General features: G+C 34.3%; 3 protein-coding genes across 5 annotated transcripts; 1 reads left to right on the top strand and 2 right to left on the bottom strand.

Annotated features, from left to right (window-relative positions):
• Positions 1–3419: 3419 nt before the first annotated feature.
• LOC110804027 (transcription termination factor MTEF18, mitochondrial-like) lies at positions 3420–11715 on the top strand. 3 transcript variants are annotated; one of them, XM_056840186.1, is made up of 4 exons: positions 3420–5618; positions 6997–7086; positions 9127–9269; positions 11305–11715. In XM_056840186.1, the coding sequence occupies exon 1, from the start codon at positions 3759–3761 to the stop codon at positions 5448–5450; it is 1692 nt and encodes a 563-aa protein (XP_056696164.1). In that variant the 5' UTR covers positions 3420–3758; the 3' UTR covers positions 5451–5618; positions 6997–7086; positions 9127–9269; positions 11305–11715. The 3 variants fall into 3 exon arrangements, with proteins under 3 accessions (XP_056696164.1, XP_021865275.2, XP_056696165.1); XM_022009583.2 differs by lacking the exon at positions 11305–11715 and adding an exon at positions 9605–11298 and having other exon boundaries at positions 3461–5618; XM_056840187.1 differs by lacking the exons at positions 6997–7086; positions 9127–9269; positions 11305–11715 and adding an exon at positions 6132–6930 and having other exon boundaries at positions 3461–5618.
• A 1008-nt stretch (positions 11716–12723) lies between these two features.
• LOC130469645 (uncharacterized) lies at positions 12724–14220 on the bottom strand. The gene has a single exon (XM_056839040.1). The coding sequence runs from the start codon at positions 14218–14220 to the stop codon at positions 12724–12726; it is 1497 nt and encodes a 498-aa protein (XP_056695018.1).
• Positions 14221–14415: 195 nt separating this feature from the next.
• LOC130470298 (uncharacterized) lies at positions 14416–16299 on the bottom strand. The gene is made up of 2 exons (XM_056840188.1): positions 15864–16299; positions 14416–15286 (listed from the first exon to the last, which is right to left on the bottom strand). Exon 2 carries the CDS (start codon positions 15261–15263, stop codon positions 14661–14663), a length of 603 nt encoding a protein of 200 aa, XP_056696166.1. The 5' UTR covers positions 15264–15286; positions 15864–16299; the 3' UTR covers positions 14416–14660.
• Between the last annotated feature and the right edge of the window lie 462 nt (positions 16300–16761).

Genomic DNA, 16761 nt, shown 5'->3' with positions numbered 1-16761 from the left:
GTGTTAAATAGTAGATTAGTAGGTAACTCTAACCGGAGGTAAATAGTAGTAGTTGTAATGTGAGTGATGGACACATGTACAACTGCATTCTAACTTCTCCATTTCAGTGTCTTTGCAAACTCTTAACAATAGTGGTCTGACTAATTACATGATCGTCTATCTATCTAATAACTACATTAACCGTGAAATGTAAATATATAATATGTTGTCATTTTGTCTCATTAAAATTGTGATTTGTTTCTTATGTAATAGCTCTGAGGTAGTAATGATCAAGAAGAAAGAGAAAGAAAAGAGAAGGAAGGAAAAAGATAGTAAATATAGTCCACCATTCACATCCAGTTGAACCTTTGGAGGACAGAGGTGGTGAATGATTGTAGTCAAGGGTTGATGTCCAGCACTATTTTACTAAGAATCAATGTCAATTGCTATAGGTATAAATTAGTTGAACACTAGCTAGCAATATTATGTAATATGTAAGGCTCGTATGCACTTTTGAATATCTCTAGCACTCTTAGTCCTTTTGTGTGTAAGCATTTGAATTTCTTAAGCACTCTTAGCCCATTATGTGCAAAAATCAGATAATGTTGCATCATCCATTCACGTACCCTATGTTTAATGTGTGTTCTTAGGGCTTTTGCAAGGCAATGCTCCATGTTCTTAGTCAATTACTCTATGCCTTTGCTCCTTTTATAAGACTTCGTAATTCTGGTTGCCAAGTGCATCTAATATCTACTACCTAAGTATTTGCGTCTACTTGTTTCACTATTTGTTATATCATATGCGTCTATTTGTTTCAATATTTGTTATATCATATAGCGTCTTTTGGACTTTTATCATACAAGTTATACAAATTTGCTTTCTCTAATCGTTTTACATCCTTGAATCGTAAGAAATATTGTACATTAACTCTAAGGTATTCCCTCCGTATTTATTTAAGGGATACACTTGTCTTTTCCGGCCGTATTTATTTATGATATACACTTTGCCATTTTTAGTAACTTATCAACTCCACCATCTAACTAAATAATACATTTAATTTACACTATGACCCACCATCCTATTAAACAAATAATTCCATAACCCCATCCCACCTCCCACCCCCAAAATGACATGGTCCCCACTTGTTTACTTATTAAAATATCTACCCAACCCCAATTGCTTTATTATTATTATTATTATTATTATTATTATTATTATTATTATTATTATTATTATTATTATTATTATTATTATTTCATTCAATTCTTCTTCTTAATATCCATGCCCGACCAAATGTATCCCTTAAATAAATACGGAGGGAGTATTGGGGTAGCATTTTTCTAATGTAGTACTCCGTATAACTCTAGGTAGTGTGGTTGATTTTATTTTTTATATTTCGAGGAATATGGAGAAGTGAAGTTTCATGTTTTTAGGAAATACTTATACCTTTTGGCTTGCTATTATGACTTCGACTATCAACGACACCAACATGCGAATCGAACTTTAATAATATTCTTGCGTTTATTATTTATTTGTAAATGTCCGACTTTTATATAATATTTTTACAAAATAAATTTGTATAACTTGGGGGACTCTAGCGCACAGTCCAACAACTAGTTATTGAAAACTAGATTAGATCCCGTGCACGCACGAATTTTGATATTTTTTTCACAAAATATTTAACTGAATATCTCCCAAACTACTGCATAGTTATAACATTTTTAACATACTCGTTTAAATTTATTCATCTAATATGCATATTTAAAATTCTAATATGACAATTTGACCAAAACATTGTGTGATATATTTCCCAATATTAATATAGCGCTTTGACTAAAATATTACCAATTTAGAATAAGTATTACTACGTCGTATCTATTATTGTCATAATTTATAAGCTAAAATTTGTTTCCATACATAAATAAGGAGTAGTTTATAAAAAAAAGGTAGAGAATAAAAATAAAATAAAACAGATACACTTTTTGGGGAAGTGGTTTTTGGCGGGAAAAAAATCGCACCAGGAATTGACACGTGTCATTCCTGGTGTCTCTTTTAGGCCCTGTTTGGTTAGGAGCTGTTAGCTGTTAGCTGATAGCTGGTTTGACTAGCTGTTAGCGGTTAGCTGTTTGCATTAGCTTATTTGACTAACTGGTTGCATTAGATGTTTGTGTAAAAGTGTTTGGTAAATTAGCGGATAGTTGTTAGCTGTTTAATATGTAAAATGACCCTTAAGGACATTGACATACTTTGTTTCTTATTAATAGTAGACAAATAGTTTATTGTGTTAATTTTTTTTCTCTTTATATTTTTCTAATAAACATTGACTAAAATAAATAAAAATTATTTTTATAAAAAAAAATTCTTAATTTAAATTTTTTAATAATATAAATTTTTCAAATAGATAAATATTACTAATAATATTTTAAGCATGATTGCAATATACTTCAATTGTTTTAAAGTACTAATATAAAAATTATCTTAACACTTATAAAGCCTTGAACTTCTATTACTATTCACCCAATAGTGCAATTACCTATACACCCCTAATTTCCTTCTTTGTTTTTCTTTTGTCTTATTCTTATCAATAGTGTAATGTCTATTTTCACCCTTCTTTTTGTCTTTGCTTTTCTATGAGATGCTCTCCCTTCCATTTTCAACCTAAGCACGTTGCTAATGTTTCATGTGTACAATAACAATTTCGGAGAGCTTAATATTGCACGTGGAATGTTAAAATATCAATGAAACCTCTTGTAAACGTATTTATATACATATTATCAATTACGAGCAAATCGAGCTTTAGCTTTGTTTTCCTAGAGTTCGCCATAAATTTGTAAATGTCCTTTTACGAAACAATTTTTTTATACCTTGGGGGATCGGGCGCGCTAGCGCACGGTCCAATAACTAGTTACAACAAAAAACGAATCTAGTAAATAGGGTAAAATGAAAAATAATTTGTAGGTAATGTTTGTAGGAGAAAAATATGTAGGGTACCAAGGTTAATAGTGGTTGTAATTATAGGCAATAGTAGGACAAAATAGTCATTTTCATCCACTTTCTCAAACCTCTAATTAGCTTTTTCACCCCAAAATTCTCTTCCATTCCTCTTCTAACCAAACACTCCCAATTAGATACTCCATCTGTATTTATTTAAGAGATACACTTGCCTTTTCCGGCCGTATTTATTTAAGAGATACACTTGCTATTTTTAGTAACTTATCAACCCCACCATCTAATTAAATAATCTATCTACACCCCATCCCCACCCCCTAAAATGACATGGTCCCCATTTGTTTTACTATTAAAATATCTATCCAACTCCACTTGTTTTATTACTTTAATTCATTCAATTTTTTTTTTCTTAATACCCGTGCCCGGCCAAGTGTATCTCTTAAATAAATACGGAGGGAGTAGATAGATAGATTGAACCAAACACTCTCAATTACATAGATAGATAGATAGATAGACTGAGGAGTAGTTTGATGAATTTTTTCAGAAACTCGGGAATGTCGTAAAAAATCGAACCCGTAAAAGAAACTATAACTGACAAACCACTCCGTAGTAAAAAATAAACCCTACGCAGCTACCGACGGCCGCTTGCTTATGCTTCCACACCTCCTTCGCCGTGCCCTCCTCCCCTCCTCCCTCCTTTACCAACACTTCAACAGCAGAGTCTTCATATTTGGCAAACATTTCAGGTAACACCATCCGCTATTCATATCTACTATCTAATTTCAGCTTCAGATTTGTAATTGCCATGTTCTAGAACAGACGAATTAGCAATGACCCATTTCCAGAAACTTAGATTATACCCTATTCTCAGATGGGTTTCTTCTAATTTTTCCCCAAACCCCTTTAAATCGTCACCAAATTACCCAAATTTTCGATATAATTTTCCATGTCATTGTAATTATAATAATAATGTACATCATTATTCTAATTTAATTTCGCGAACAATTCTGAAGGAGGCTCAAGATGCATTGTTAGATTACTTGCATTTCACTAGAAATTTACCCTTTTTGGATGCTCAGTATGTGAGCGAAAACTCCCCTCGTTTTTTGAGGAAGTTGGTAGATCAAGTCAATAATGAGCCTGATATAAGGCGCGCCGTGGCTCGCTTCTTGCAATTTCGTACCATTAACGAGTTCGAACCTTTTTTTGAAAGTATTGGGTTGGAGCCTTCTGAGTTTGTTCCCCTCCTTCCTCGTGATACGATGTTTTTGAGTGATGAGGATGGTTTGCTTGATAACTTCCATTTTTTGTGTGGATATGGGGTTAGTCGTGATAATATAGGAAGGATATATAGAGGGGCTAGAGAGGTATTTCGATATGAAAGTGGGGTTTTGATTTCGAAGCTTCGAGATTTTGAGGAGTTCGGGTTCAGTAAATCTGTTATAATTAAGGCTATTGTCTACAATCCTTGTCTTTTGATTGATAGTGTGGGTAAAGAGTTTTTTAAGGTGTTGGCGAGATTGCAGGATTTTGGTTGTGAATACGATTGGGTTGAGCAACATCTATTGGAGAATGCTTCCTACAATTGGAGGCAAATCTTTAAGTTGCTACATTTTCTCAGTGATATGGGTTGTGAAAATAAGGACTTAGGGTATTCGTTAAGGCAACATCCAGACATTTTATTTGGTTGTTCAGGTCGATCAACTTTTTCATTAATTGGGTTTCTGATTAAACTTGGATTCACAAAGAATAACATATGTTTGCTGTTTTTGCACTTTCCACAAGTCAAAGTTGAGAAATTTATTTGGAATCTTGGACGTGCTTTTGAGTTACTATCTGAGTTAGATGTGGATGCTTTGTATATTGGAATTATTATGCGTAAACATTTCATATTGCTGGGTTCATGCTCAGTTAAGCAAGCAAACAGTTTAATGGCTAATTTGAAGACAACTAAGAAATTCTTGCGCGAATCTATAATAGAAAATCCGTTGGTGGTAAAGAATTGGGTTTTGGGAGCAAAAAAGCCTGTTGCTATAATACATTCTCGTATTGGGAGGATTAAGTTCTTGTCAAGTATTGGCTTCACAGAAGATTCTAAAGAAATGGAAAAGGCTTTAAAGAAATTCCGTGGTAGAGGAGAGGAACTCCGTGAAAGATTTGACTGTCTTGTCAAAGCAGGACTCAGTGAAGAGGATGTTGCACAGATGGCCAAAGCGGCCCCACAGATTCTCAATCAATCAAAGGAAGTTCTTGAAACAAAGATAAAATATTTTGTAAATGATTTAGGCTATCCAGTGTCAAATTTGAAGCCATTTCCAGTTTACCTTTCGCATACAATGGGAAGGGTAAAGCTTAGATGTTCTATGTACAAGTGGCTTGTCAATCAAAACGCTGTTCGCCCTACATTGACTTTAAGCACCCTGTTTAGATGCACAGAATCAGTTTTTGTGGAGAAGTATGTAAGTAAACATCCTGAAGGCTTTGCTGTGTGGCAGGAGTTGAAGAAGAAATTTTCTAAGTAATAATATCCCTGCTCTCCTTTTGTGGTTCTCCAATGCACAGATGCACAGTCCTTAACTATTTCTGCATGCTGAAAAACTGATTCTGTTTCTCGGCTATTGTTACTCAAGTCTCAAAGCTATTGGACTCTATTCAGCAGTCATACACATATACAGTGTGCTGTACAACAGGTAAACACTTAGAGAACTCTAATTGTCCATTTGTCCTGTTTATGTTTCTGCTTTGTTCTTAACATGAGTTGCAGCTGAATCTTTGAATGTCAGAATAGTCTAGAATATAATTCAAGACATTGATATTTTTTAGGGAAAAGAGACCCTGTGCTCTTACAAAATCCATAAATATTTTAACCCACATTCTGATTGGTCAAGACTCGAGGGACCAAGATCCAGTGAGTTTAAGTTTATTGCTGCTTTGGTATTACTTCACTCTTAATTATTTTGCATTAAAATGAATATTTTGACTTGCCAAAATGTAAGAGGGGCTAAAATCTTTAAATAAGCTGTTGGTGCACGCGATTTGCCAACGTTTTCAAAACTTCTCATTTCCAACATTTATTAATGTTTTTTAACAAATTTAAAATTTAATTGAGGGTATTATCGATATTTTACGTGGACACCAAAGTGCTCAAGAGTTTACTTATATACTTCCTCCGTTTTTTAATACTCGCAACGTTTGAACCTCAGATGGAGATGAGAAGGCTAATATTTCAAATGACTAGCAAAAGGTCAAAAGGTTAAAGAGAGAACATGAAAGATTAGGAAAGGTAGTGGGCGCGACTTACATGGGGCAAGGAAATGGGTAGAGTTTTCTTTTCATATTTATATTATAAATAAATAAATAATGCATATGTGTTCTAATGGGTCGGACTCGGGTGATCCGAGTCCAATCCACCTCTAATTCGGGTTCGGGCTTTTTCTGCTGGACTCGGATTCGGACTTTTAGTTACCTGATTCAAATTGGACATTAACAGATGCAATTGCCATCCATAAGGTGAGATTTATCTATGCCGAGCTATCTTAGGGAGAGGAAAAAACTTCTATGTGTGGTGAGAGTGGGTCACCTCGTCTTGTTCCTCAAGAGGTAAGATTACCCCAAGGTGGCATTGAAAAGGTCAAATGCAGTGTTTAAGTTTATCCACCACATCTTACACAATCATCTAAAAAGTTTCTAGTGCTAAAGACTAAGGCCATAATTCCCTTGTTTCCCCGAACCAGAACAATAATTAGGAAGGGCAATGGGTGGTTTGCCATCAAAATTGACCTGGAAAAGGCTTATCACACCCTTGAATGGGACTTTATCCAGAGATGCTTGAGAAACCAATCAACCATAGCTTTGATGAAAGAAGTTTCAAACTGATAATGAGTTGTATTCCACAAACACCTCCTCTGTCCATGCATACATTTGCGTCCAATATTCTACTCAACATCAATTCTAGTGGAATTATTGAGTCTAATCTAGTAGTTTCAATTTATTCTCTAACTACCGCTCTATGTTTTGCCGAAATTGTTTCAGAATTTACTAACCGAAGAGCAAATATTCTGTTTTCAGGTTGTATGATGGACTATATACCATAAAGCATCAAGCAGCGCTGCTGTTTGTGTGGGTTTGCGTCTGTTTGGGGATTTCAAATGCAATTATGTAAGCACAACTCAAGACATGTACTGGTTATCTGATATTGTTCATTTGATTCGTGCTCTGTTACCCTTTGAAATGTTTTCTCAAAATTTTAAAGATTATTTTACCTTTGCATACCAATCTTTACCCCGTGTCCATTTGCGATGGAGACAAAGATTCATTTGTTCTTTTGGCTGGGGATGTAATGGACTAAATCAAAATGGCTCTTAAAACCTCTTCGATTCCTTTCCATGAAGTAGAAGATGGTCGTCCCTTGGTCGTCCCGTTATCACTTTTGGGTCAATTGGAAATAACCTCTCTGCAATTGCAGGGGTAAGGTACTAAGGTTGTGTACACCCGACCCTCCCTTACCCCGCTTCTTGCGGGAGCCTCTTTGAGGCAATGGGGTAATGATTATGATTATGATACCAATCTTTACCCCTTTAAAAAGCCAAAAGTTGCATCTTAATATTTCTAATAAATGGCAACAATAACGCTATAATCCTTCTTCAATAAAATCAGAATTCTCTTAAGAATAGTGTGTAGACGAAATCACCCTTATGAACTTGCAATTACGTTGCTACCCCTAACTCACCCCTCCCTTTGTTCCCGGTGACATCCCCCTCCAGCCTCCCATTTTCTCTCTCCTTCAATTGTTTCTTGATGACTGGCTGCTCTCTGTATCCCTCCCTCGATCCGGCTGCTAGCCATTCTTGACACCACAACCCGTCATTCTTGTTGTTGACGAAAGTGCTCCTCTGATCTCTCTCCAATTCTCGTTGTTTCTTTTCACCATTCATGATAAACTAAACGCATTCTAGGGTTTCCAACTAAACGCATTCTAGGATTTCCACCAATTATTTTGATTTCAATCTATTTTTTTTGGGATTATCCTGTATAGATTGATTGCTTGTCTTTTTTGTTAAATTGATGTTTATTGAGAAAGGATGTGGTGTTTATGTTCATCGGAAGTGAACAAAGAATATTTCTAGCTTGTTAATGATTTTCTCAAATGGGTTTATTTGATTCCCTTATTTTGTTGCAATTGAACTGGATTTGATTTTGAATAACAATTGATATGCGATGTGCCTAATGACGAGGCACAAAAGATGATAGTAGTGATTGTAGTTTGGACAGAGAACAAAGATTACGAAGAAGCAGTTACACTACAATTTTTATTCTTTCCCTCTAAATATTAAAGCCTAAATTGCGTTTCTTTTATGCTAATTAGTTGGGTAGTTTATTTTGATTTTTAAGTTAGTTTTATGAGTTAATTAAAGTAGTTTGATGCTAAAAGTCTGAACCTTAAGAGTCTTTCGTTTATTGCAGAACTACATAATGTGGGCATGTTGTTGATAGATTGTTCTTTTAGGTTGGCATTATAAAATTGTATTTCTTTTTAAGGGAGCTGAGTGTGGGAGAGAATGGGGATACATAGAGTGTGTGTTTGGAACTGTGATTGAAGAAGTGGAGTCAAACTTTGATAAACAATACCAAGGGTTTTTGGTGCAACTGTAAAAATGTTTCTGCAACTTACTTTTACTGATGTGTGTGAATTTTCATTTGTTTTAATTAGTAGTTTGGTATGTGGATTCAATTTTGAATAATCGAGTCTATATATGTTGTTTGCTATCTCTGTGTTAATATGTACTCCGTATTGTACCCTTATCAAAGGACCTGATAGTTTCTTTTCTTGATGTCACGTTGTAGGCTCCCTCCTCTTTGCTTCTTCATTGCATCCGATTTGGTTCTGTCTTGCTGCCTTTATATATTATTCCGCTTTTTATTTTGGCACTCTTTCTCAATCAAATGATTGAAGTATGATTTATTAAATACTTCTAGGGAAGAGAAGAGCTTTGATTCTGCTCTCAACGGGATATGTTAATTAAAGTTTGAAACCCATCCTGGAGGAGGTTGTCTTTTCTTTTGAATGGGGAACACTTGTTATCTGTTTCTGCTTTTCTCTATACATGCTTAAATGTATTTGGACATGTAACTTATCTCATTCTTCCTTTTGACCTTTGAATTCAATGTCATATATCTCATTGTGATTATTCTTTGCAGTTTGGCCCTGAACGACTCAACGTAGCCTTCTGTCTCATGTGAACGAGCCCTTGATTTATGAGGTGCAGCTTTTGAAAATATTGTAATGCTGTGTATATGCTTTGGCTTTCACAAGTTGCTTGGTCTGCACAACATGTAACTATGTAAGTTATCACATCTTTCTTTTGTAATATGAAATTGGTTAATCTGAACCCCATTTCTTGATTTCTTGAAGCTTTAATTCTAGATGAGTACATTCTTTACGATTATGGCTGGCTGAATGATCCTCTCTTTTCATAACAATAGTTTACCGGTCTTTCCTATTTTAGTTGGGGTTGTGATTTATAAATAATGAACTATTCACCAGACACATAAGGACCATACCACTATTCTATGAAAATAGCCTACCTCCTCTTTATCATCTTTGTAAGAGGTTAAAAAATCTGCTCACTTGTTAAATTTTACATATAGTTTGTGAATAATCTCAAGATGATGCCAGGTGTCGTTTCTTCCCCTTTTTTCTGAATTATGGGTTGCTGGCGAGTGGCGAATATGGGTAATGGTCCAAAAAGGTGAAACTCAAAAAGTAAGGAGTATTTTTGCTTACATTTCTGGGGCTTCTGCTGTAAAATTCTATCATTCACTGTGTGAGTATATAACTCGTAACAGTCAACGCCTTACCCCCTCCCCTCCCCCCAACAAAAAGGAAATACCACATAAGTATTATCAATAGGAGGGCCTGACAATCTGACATCAGTTAAGAAACGACATGACGATCAGTTAAACCAGGCTGAGTATCCTGGTATAATTGAATATGTTGCTTTGAATTATCATTCTTCATGACAAATGACAATCAATCTACCCCACTACTTAGATTATGGAGTTTGGTCTCTTTTTATAATTACACTCTTGCTTAATTGAATACTTTGCTAGAATACAAGTTCTGAAATGAGGAATACCTTGAACAACTTGCAGCCCTAGAAATTGCTATGTTGTTCTTTGTAATTAAAGGGGCCATTTTGATATTTCCATCTCCCTTTATGATGCAATTGTTTATCGACTCATTTGTCTTCTTCGTTTTTCAATTTCATATGTAGAAGCGTTGCTCATCTGCATTTGCATTCTGTTCAATGGCTGTTGTTGATGTTAAGCTTGGGCTTTATATGTTTATTTATCTACAGTAGCAGAAATATAATGTATATCTCGCTTTTCTGCTTACGGGTTCTTCAACTCTGGACACTATCAGATAATCTGTCATTTATAGTTACATGTATATCATCAATATCTAACATAGAGAATTGTAAATATTATATATTTTTTTATTAGGAAATAAAACTACGCTGACTACCTAGCTCACCCTTTCGGGCGACCTATTTTTTCGGATGAAATACAATGACTCCAAGTTAAAGAAAGTAAATCAAAGAGTACATAGAAATCACATTCTAACCTCAAACTACTCAGCCCCTATTCCAAGATAACTTGGTGAATAGACTACAACCATAAATCCTATTCCAAGATAACTTGGTGAATAGATTCGGGTTTGGCTAACTTGGTAAATGATTAGTCGAACCCGAATCCCAAATCTGAGTACCTAAACTAATAAACTATATATAAAAAAATAACTCCCTAAAAAATTATTTAATAATAAATATAGTAATTAAACTATCCAACAACTCCAAACATAGAAGAGAAAGATATTGCGCGCACAAGGTGTACAATAAATTTATTGTACACCAAGATAACTTTTATTCATTTTTTTGTAACTTTAATCTACTTTTATTTAACTTTTATATTAGTAAAAAAAAGTTGATAGATAAACATTTTAAAGGGTTAAATGATTAATTTTATACATTATTAGTGATTTGAAGAAATAAGTTTTATTAAAATGAAATTTTTATATCACTAAAAGTATATAACTTTTATATATATAAGCTTAACTTTTAAGTAGTTTGAGTTAACATTTAATCCGGTGTACAATATTTATTATACACCCATTGTAAATAAGAATTTGTGTTAATAATAAGTTAATTATTTTGTATTAAACTCTGTGTTGGTCAAATCGGTTCAAGTATTCCGGGACGGAGGGAGTATTAGTTAATGAGTTTGGGAAATGATTTTTCAAAGGGCATGGAAAATTGTGATGGTTATGTATTTTACCACGGTGGAAACTTGACATTTTACTTGCTGTATCTACTTCAGATTTCACATGGTTGTTCTTAGGGACTGTGGTTGGTGTTAGGGGGAAATATCCCTCAAATGACATGGCAAAGTGCAACCACATGCCATGATACGTGGCAATCAACAAGATGATGACGTCGCAAGACTGCTTAAATGATGAAGCAACGTGTATACGACCAAGTCTTCAAGCAGTTGATGGGAAACCGAATGTGGTCTATTTTCACGGGATTGAGGCGTCTCCCTCAACGAAACATTAACGGTCGAACAACACGGTCTTTTAACCTAGTTGTCCTACCCATATAAAAAAGCCCGATGGTGTTACAAGTTTTGCGTAATTTTATATAAATAATAATGTGCTCAACATTCTAGTAAAATACATGTTCTCTTATGCTCTAGCTATCAGTTATTAATAATATCATCATTCTTGCTCTCCCTGTGTTCTTATTGCTCTTGAATTCTTTTGTACAAACTTTTATGTAGGGCGGTCTTACACAAAAGACCACCTTAGTGTCATATAAGTTAAAGAATAAAATCAATTAGTTAAGGCACTGTAACTAATTAGTTAAGCACTAAAATCAATTAGTTAAACAATGAAACTAATAAGTTAAGAACTAAAACTAATTAGTTAAGAAATGGAACCAATTAGTTAAACAATCAAAGTGGTCTTTCCGGTATGGCGGTCTTACACAAAAGTTACCGATTCTTTTGCTTATTCGAATCGTTAGTATTACTCCTTGACGAATTCAACCTTAGGTAGAATTTATCCAAAATAATTTAGCGCCTACTATAGAGTTGACAATCAAGAATAGCCTGATAATCACTACCAATCCCTGAAACAACCTACTTTTACCATATTCGATTACCCATTCACTGCTCAAGACATCAACCGACGTTTTGAAACCATAATATAACCTAGTTGTTTTATATAAATAATGCACTAAACAGTCTTGTAAAGTACATGCTCTCTTATGCACAAACTATCAGTATTAATAGTATCATCATTCTTGCTCTCTTTGTGTTCTTATTGCTCTTGAGTTATTTTTTTTATTCGGATTGTTAGTACACCACTCTTTGACGATTTCACCCTAGGTAGAATTTGTCCAAAACAGTTGGTACTCTCCATATCAGGTAGGGATTTCCATAGCGGTGATTCTATTGGTCAGAAGTATGTGTCGTTGAAGATTGAAGCAAGCCCTGTTCAAGCAATGTGGTTTCATTTTTGCTTATTCACGTTTGTGATGGTTATGGATCAGGGGCGGACCCAGGAATTATAAAATGGGGGTCCAAAATTAAATACTTCATTGCAAAAAAAAAAATTAAAAGTCAACTATAAAAGTCAAAATTAAAAGTCAACTAAAAATTTGAAAACTCAAAATAATAAATTCGTTCATAAGATACAATAAAACTAATGAAAAAATTAAAAAAAAAATTAAAAAAAAATTACATTTTCCCTCGACGATTTTGCATTCCTTGAAACCGCTTCATAATAGCATCATCACTAACTTGGATAAAAACGTCTCGTTCTATAAAAGTGACCAAACAATCATTCAATAATTGATCACCCATACTATTTCGTAGACGATTCTTCACAATCATCATGGAAGAGAATGCTCTTTCCACACCGGCCGTTGCTACGGGAAGAATCAACACTAACTTTATGAGCAAATAAACTTGTTGGTACACTTGATGCTTTTCGGTCTCAACTAGCTTCATCGAGAGTTCACCCAAATCTTTCAATCCACAAAATCCATTACTCCTCCGCATATCCGCAATATAATTATCAAGTTGATCATCAAGACTTAGTAATTCAACAATTGAGAACTCATTGGGATAAAATTCAGCAAGTTTAAGCACTTTATTTTTATCAAAAGAGGAGAAATTATTAAGCGGACTCAAAGAACTCATACAATTAAGTAACTCCATGCTCACCTCATTGAATCGGTTGTTGATCTCTTGAAGTTGAAGATCAATAATTCCCAAAAACACTTCAATTCGAAAATGGTGGTAATTTGTAGTATCCAAACGACCACGTTTCTTTCTTCCCGGGGGAACAAAAACATCATCCATGTCAACAATTGGGATACCATTCTTGTCACAAAATAAAGTGGTTGTTTCAATGAGAGATTCCCACCCATTTTCCCTCATGTCTTGTAATCTTTCTTTAGTCAAACTCACAAGTGACATAGCATTAACAATATCTTGGTCTTTTTTTTGCAAAGCTTTGTTTAGCTCATTCACAATCCCAAAAATCTTTTTCATCAAATGGATCATGAAAATGAAATTAAATGACTCAATTGCAAAACTTACATGATCGGCTTTTCGAGCATCATCATCACTTCTAGCATCATTCCCAATCGAATCAACTACCACACGAATTACCGGATACAAAGCAATCACATTCAAAATCAATTTATAATGTGATCCCCAACGTGTATCACCCGGACGACCCAAACCAAGCTCTTGGTTCAATCTTTTCCCACTTTCAATTTCACCATCTTCTAAAGCTTTTACAACTGTTTCAGCTTGTTTCTCTCTAAGCATATCCTTTCTCTTACAAGATACTCCAACAACATTTAACAAGTCTCCAAGTGTGTCAAAAAGCCAACCACAATCTTTACTTTTCTTTGAAACGACAACAAGTGTTAATTGAAGTTGGTGAGCAAAGCAATGAACGTAATATGCAGATGGTGTTTCATTCATTATCAAAGTTTTAAGACCATTAATCTCACCTTTCATGTTACTAGCCCCATCATATCCTTGACCACGTACACTAGACAAACTCAAAGAATGCTCATTAAGCAAAGCTATGATGGCTTCTTTAAGAGACAAAGATGTAGTATCCGCGACATGGACAATACCAAGAAATCGCTCAATTACCTTTCCTTTTTTTATCAACATAACGAACACACAAAGCCATTTGTTCTTTACAAGATACATCGCTAGACTCATCCACTAGTATTCCAAAATAATCCTTACCAAGATCTTCCACAATTGCCTTGGTAGTTTCTTTGGCACAACAATTGATAATCTCCTTTTGAATTTTAGGTGAAATCAATTTATTATTCTTAGGAGCATTTTTCAAAACAACATTTCCAATTTCATCATTCTTATCCGCATACCAAATATAAAGTTCTAAATAATTTCCTTTATTACTTGATTCTTCACATTCATCATGACCACGAAATGTCAAACCTTGGAGCAAAAGAAATCTCAAACAATGAAGTGAAGCCGTCAAACGAATTTCATATTCACTTTTAACTTGTTCACATTGTTGGTTTAAAGAAGCTTGAATGGAATTTTGTGGATTCTTCAAATTTTCAAACTTTTCAAAAGCTTGATTATGAGCACTTTTAACACCACCAATATGCCTCCTTAACCTACATGGCTTTTTCCACTTGAAAACCATTTATGACAAATGCATCTCCTCCCGCTACTTTAGTAGTTTCATTCTTAAACAAATAGCAATAAAAGCAATATGCGGCATCTTTTGAAACACTATACTCAAGCCAAGCATACTTCTTAAACCAAGAAGGATTAAAGCGACGCATTTTACCTTCTTCAAATTCCGTCTTGGGAAATTTGTGCTTCTTTGGTTGACAAGGACCTCTTTGAATGCATTCTTTTCTCACCACTTCATGGTCCATGGGATGATATTCTACAATTCTCTTCCTTTTGGCCGGATCATGTGGAAGAGAATTTACATCAAGTTGGTTTAGTCTCTCCTTGGATGCACAAGTGGTACCCGTACTACCATAAGTAGTAGGTATCGATTCCGTCGCCGTCTCTTGAGATTGAGGAGTGGCATTTGACGGGGAAGTAAACTCTTGTTCGGCTTGAGATGTAGGAGGACATGGAGGTTGAGTTGGTGTCGTAGTAGGCAATCTTGAAGAACTTGATTCACCTTTTCTTGATTTTTGAACAAACCAATCCAAGGTTGCTTTCTTTCTTTTTGTTGAAGGGCTACCCTTATCATTGGTCATCTTCTCACAATCTCACTAAGTCACTAATAAATCAACCAAACAACAACAACAATAAACAAATGCACTAATAATTAACAAATTTAAATAGAGAGAATCACAAATTCACAATCACTAAAAATAAATTCAATCAATTTTAAATAAATTCAGTAATTCAATAATTCAATTAAATATTTAATAATCAAATATTCAATAATTCAAATAATATTTAATAATGAAGTATTCAATAATTCAAATAATCAAGTATTCAATAATTCAATAAATATTTAAATTCAACACTCAATCATAAAAACAACCAAACACTACCAATTTATTCAATTTTATGAATGAAATTCGAAATCAAGTATTCAATTAATTCAATAATTCAAATAAACAAGTATTCAATTATTTAATTAAATCTTTAAATTCAACACTCAATCATAAATCATCCAAGCTACCAAACACTACCAAAGTACCAATAAATTCAATTTTATGAATGAAATTTGAAATCACCCAAAATCTAATTTACAAAATAGTTAAACACAAGCTAATTAAATTGAACCATAAAAATTTATAAATTGATTATTTAAAAAATGAAAGAGTAAAGATTAAAGAAGGCAATACCTGAATACCAGTCGTCCAGTCCGCGTGAGGCCGTGAGTAGATGGTGGCGCCGCCGCGTCGATTGGGGCAGTAACGGAGGTCGGAGACGGCAGTTTCTTGAAGCGCAGCGCCGCAGCCGCAGCTCGCACTCCGGCACGGCGGCACAGCCGCAGCTCGCAGCCGCAGTCTGCAGTCCGGCTAACGGTTGTTACTGCTATTTGCTTCCTACTTTTTTTAATTTGAAAAATAAAAATCCAATGTTAATTGATTATGAGAGATTCATGAGAAAGAGAGTGAGAAAATTGAAACCCATTAGCAATGAACAAGAAAGCAGAAGTCAGAAAACAAAGAGTCGTTGTATTGGTAAAAAACAAGAAAAGGTGGGTTTTTAATTTTTTATTCAATAATAATTAGTCTTGGAAGTATTACAATTTTGGGAATTAGGAAAAAGCCTAACTTTTTCTCTCCTTTTGCAGGTTTCACGTGACTTTTTTTCAAAGTTGGTATTTTGTTCGAGTAAATAGGTCTGGAGGTCCCTTAACTTTGCCAAAATGAGCAGTTAAGTCCCTCAAGTTTCAAAAGGAGCATTTAGGTCCCTCAAAATGGATGGAATAAGCTATTTTTATTAACACCGTTACATTTTCCGTTAAGTTCAATTAAATAATAATAAAACTGATTTTAAATAAAGGGAAATCAATTTACATGTGTATAAATGATTTAAAATAGCTTCTTTTGATTTTGATTTAGCTTTTTCAAGTTCCTTAGCCTTTTCATTTGCTTTTTCACCCTACACATTTCATCATAACAGAGCAATTTAACCCTATACATCTACAATAAAAAGTAACAAAATATATTAAAAGAGATGCTAAAATATTTGATCTTGATTAATTCCGAGAAAGAAAAAACTGAGATCTAATCC

This window comes from Spinacia oleracea, chromosome 3 (genome assembly GCF_020520425.1).
Source record: "Spinacia oleracea cultivar Varoflay chromosome 3, BTI_SOV_V1, whole genome shotgun sequence".
Classification (NCBI taxonomy): domain Eukaryota; kingdom Viridiplantae; phylum Streptophyta; class Magnoliopsida; order Caryophyllales; family Amaranthaceae; genus Spinacia; species Spinacia oleracea.
Note: the sequence above shows the minus strand (reverse complement) of the source record. Positions and strands in the feature narration are given on the sequence as shown.

Bases quoted from the DNA above. Each gene is read 5' to 3' on its own strand.
- LOC110804027 (XM_056840186.1), top strand. From the start codon at position 3,759: ATGACCCATTTCCAGAAACTTAGATTATACCCTATTCTCAGATGGGTT.
- LOC130469645 (XM_056839040.1), bottom strand. From the start codon at position 14,220: ATGTATCTTGTAAAGAACAAATGGCTTTGTGTGTTCGTTATGTTGATA.
- LOC130470298 (XM_056840188.1), bottom strand. From the start codon at position 15,263: ATGACCAATGATAAGGGTAGCCCTTCAACAAAAAGAAAGAAAGCAACC.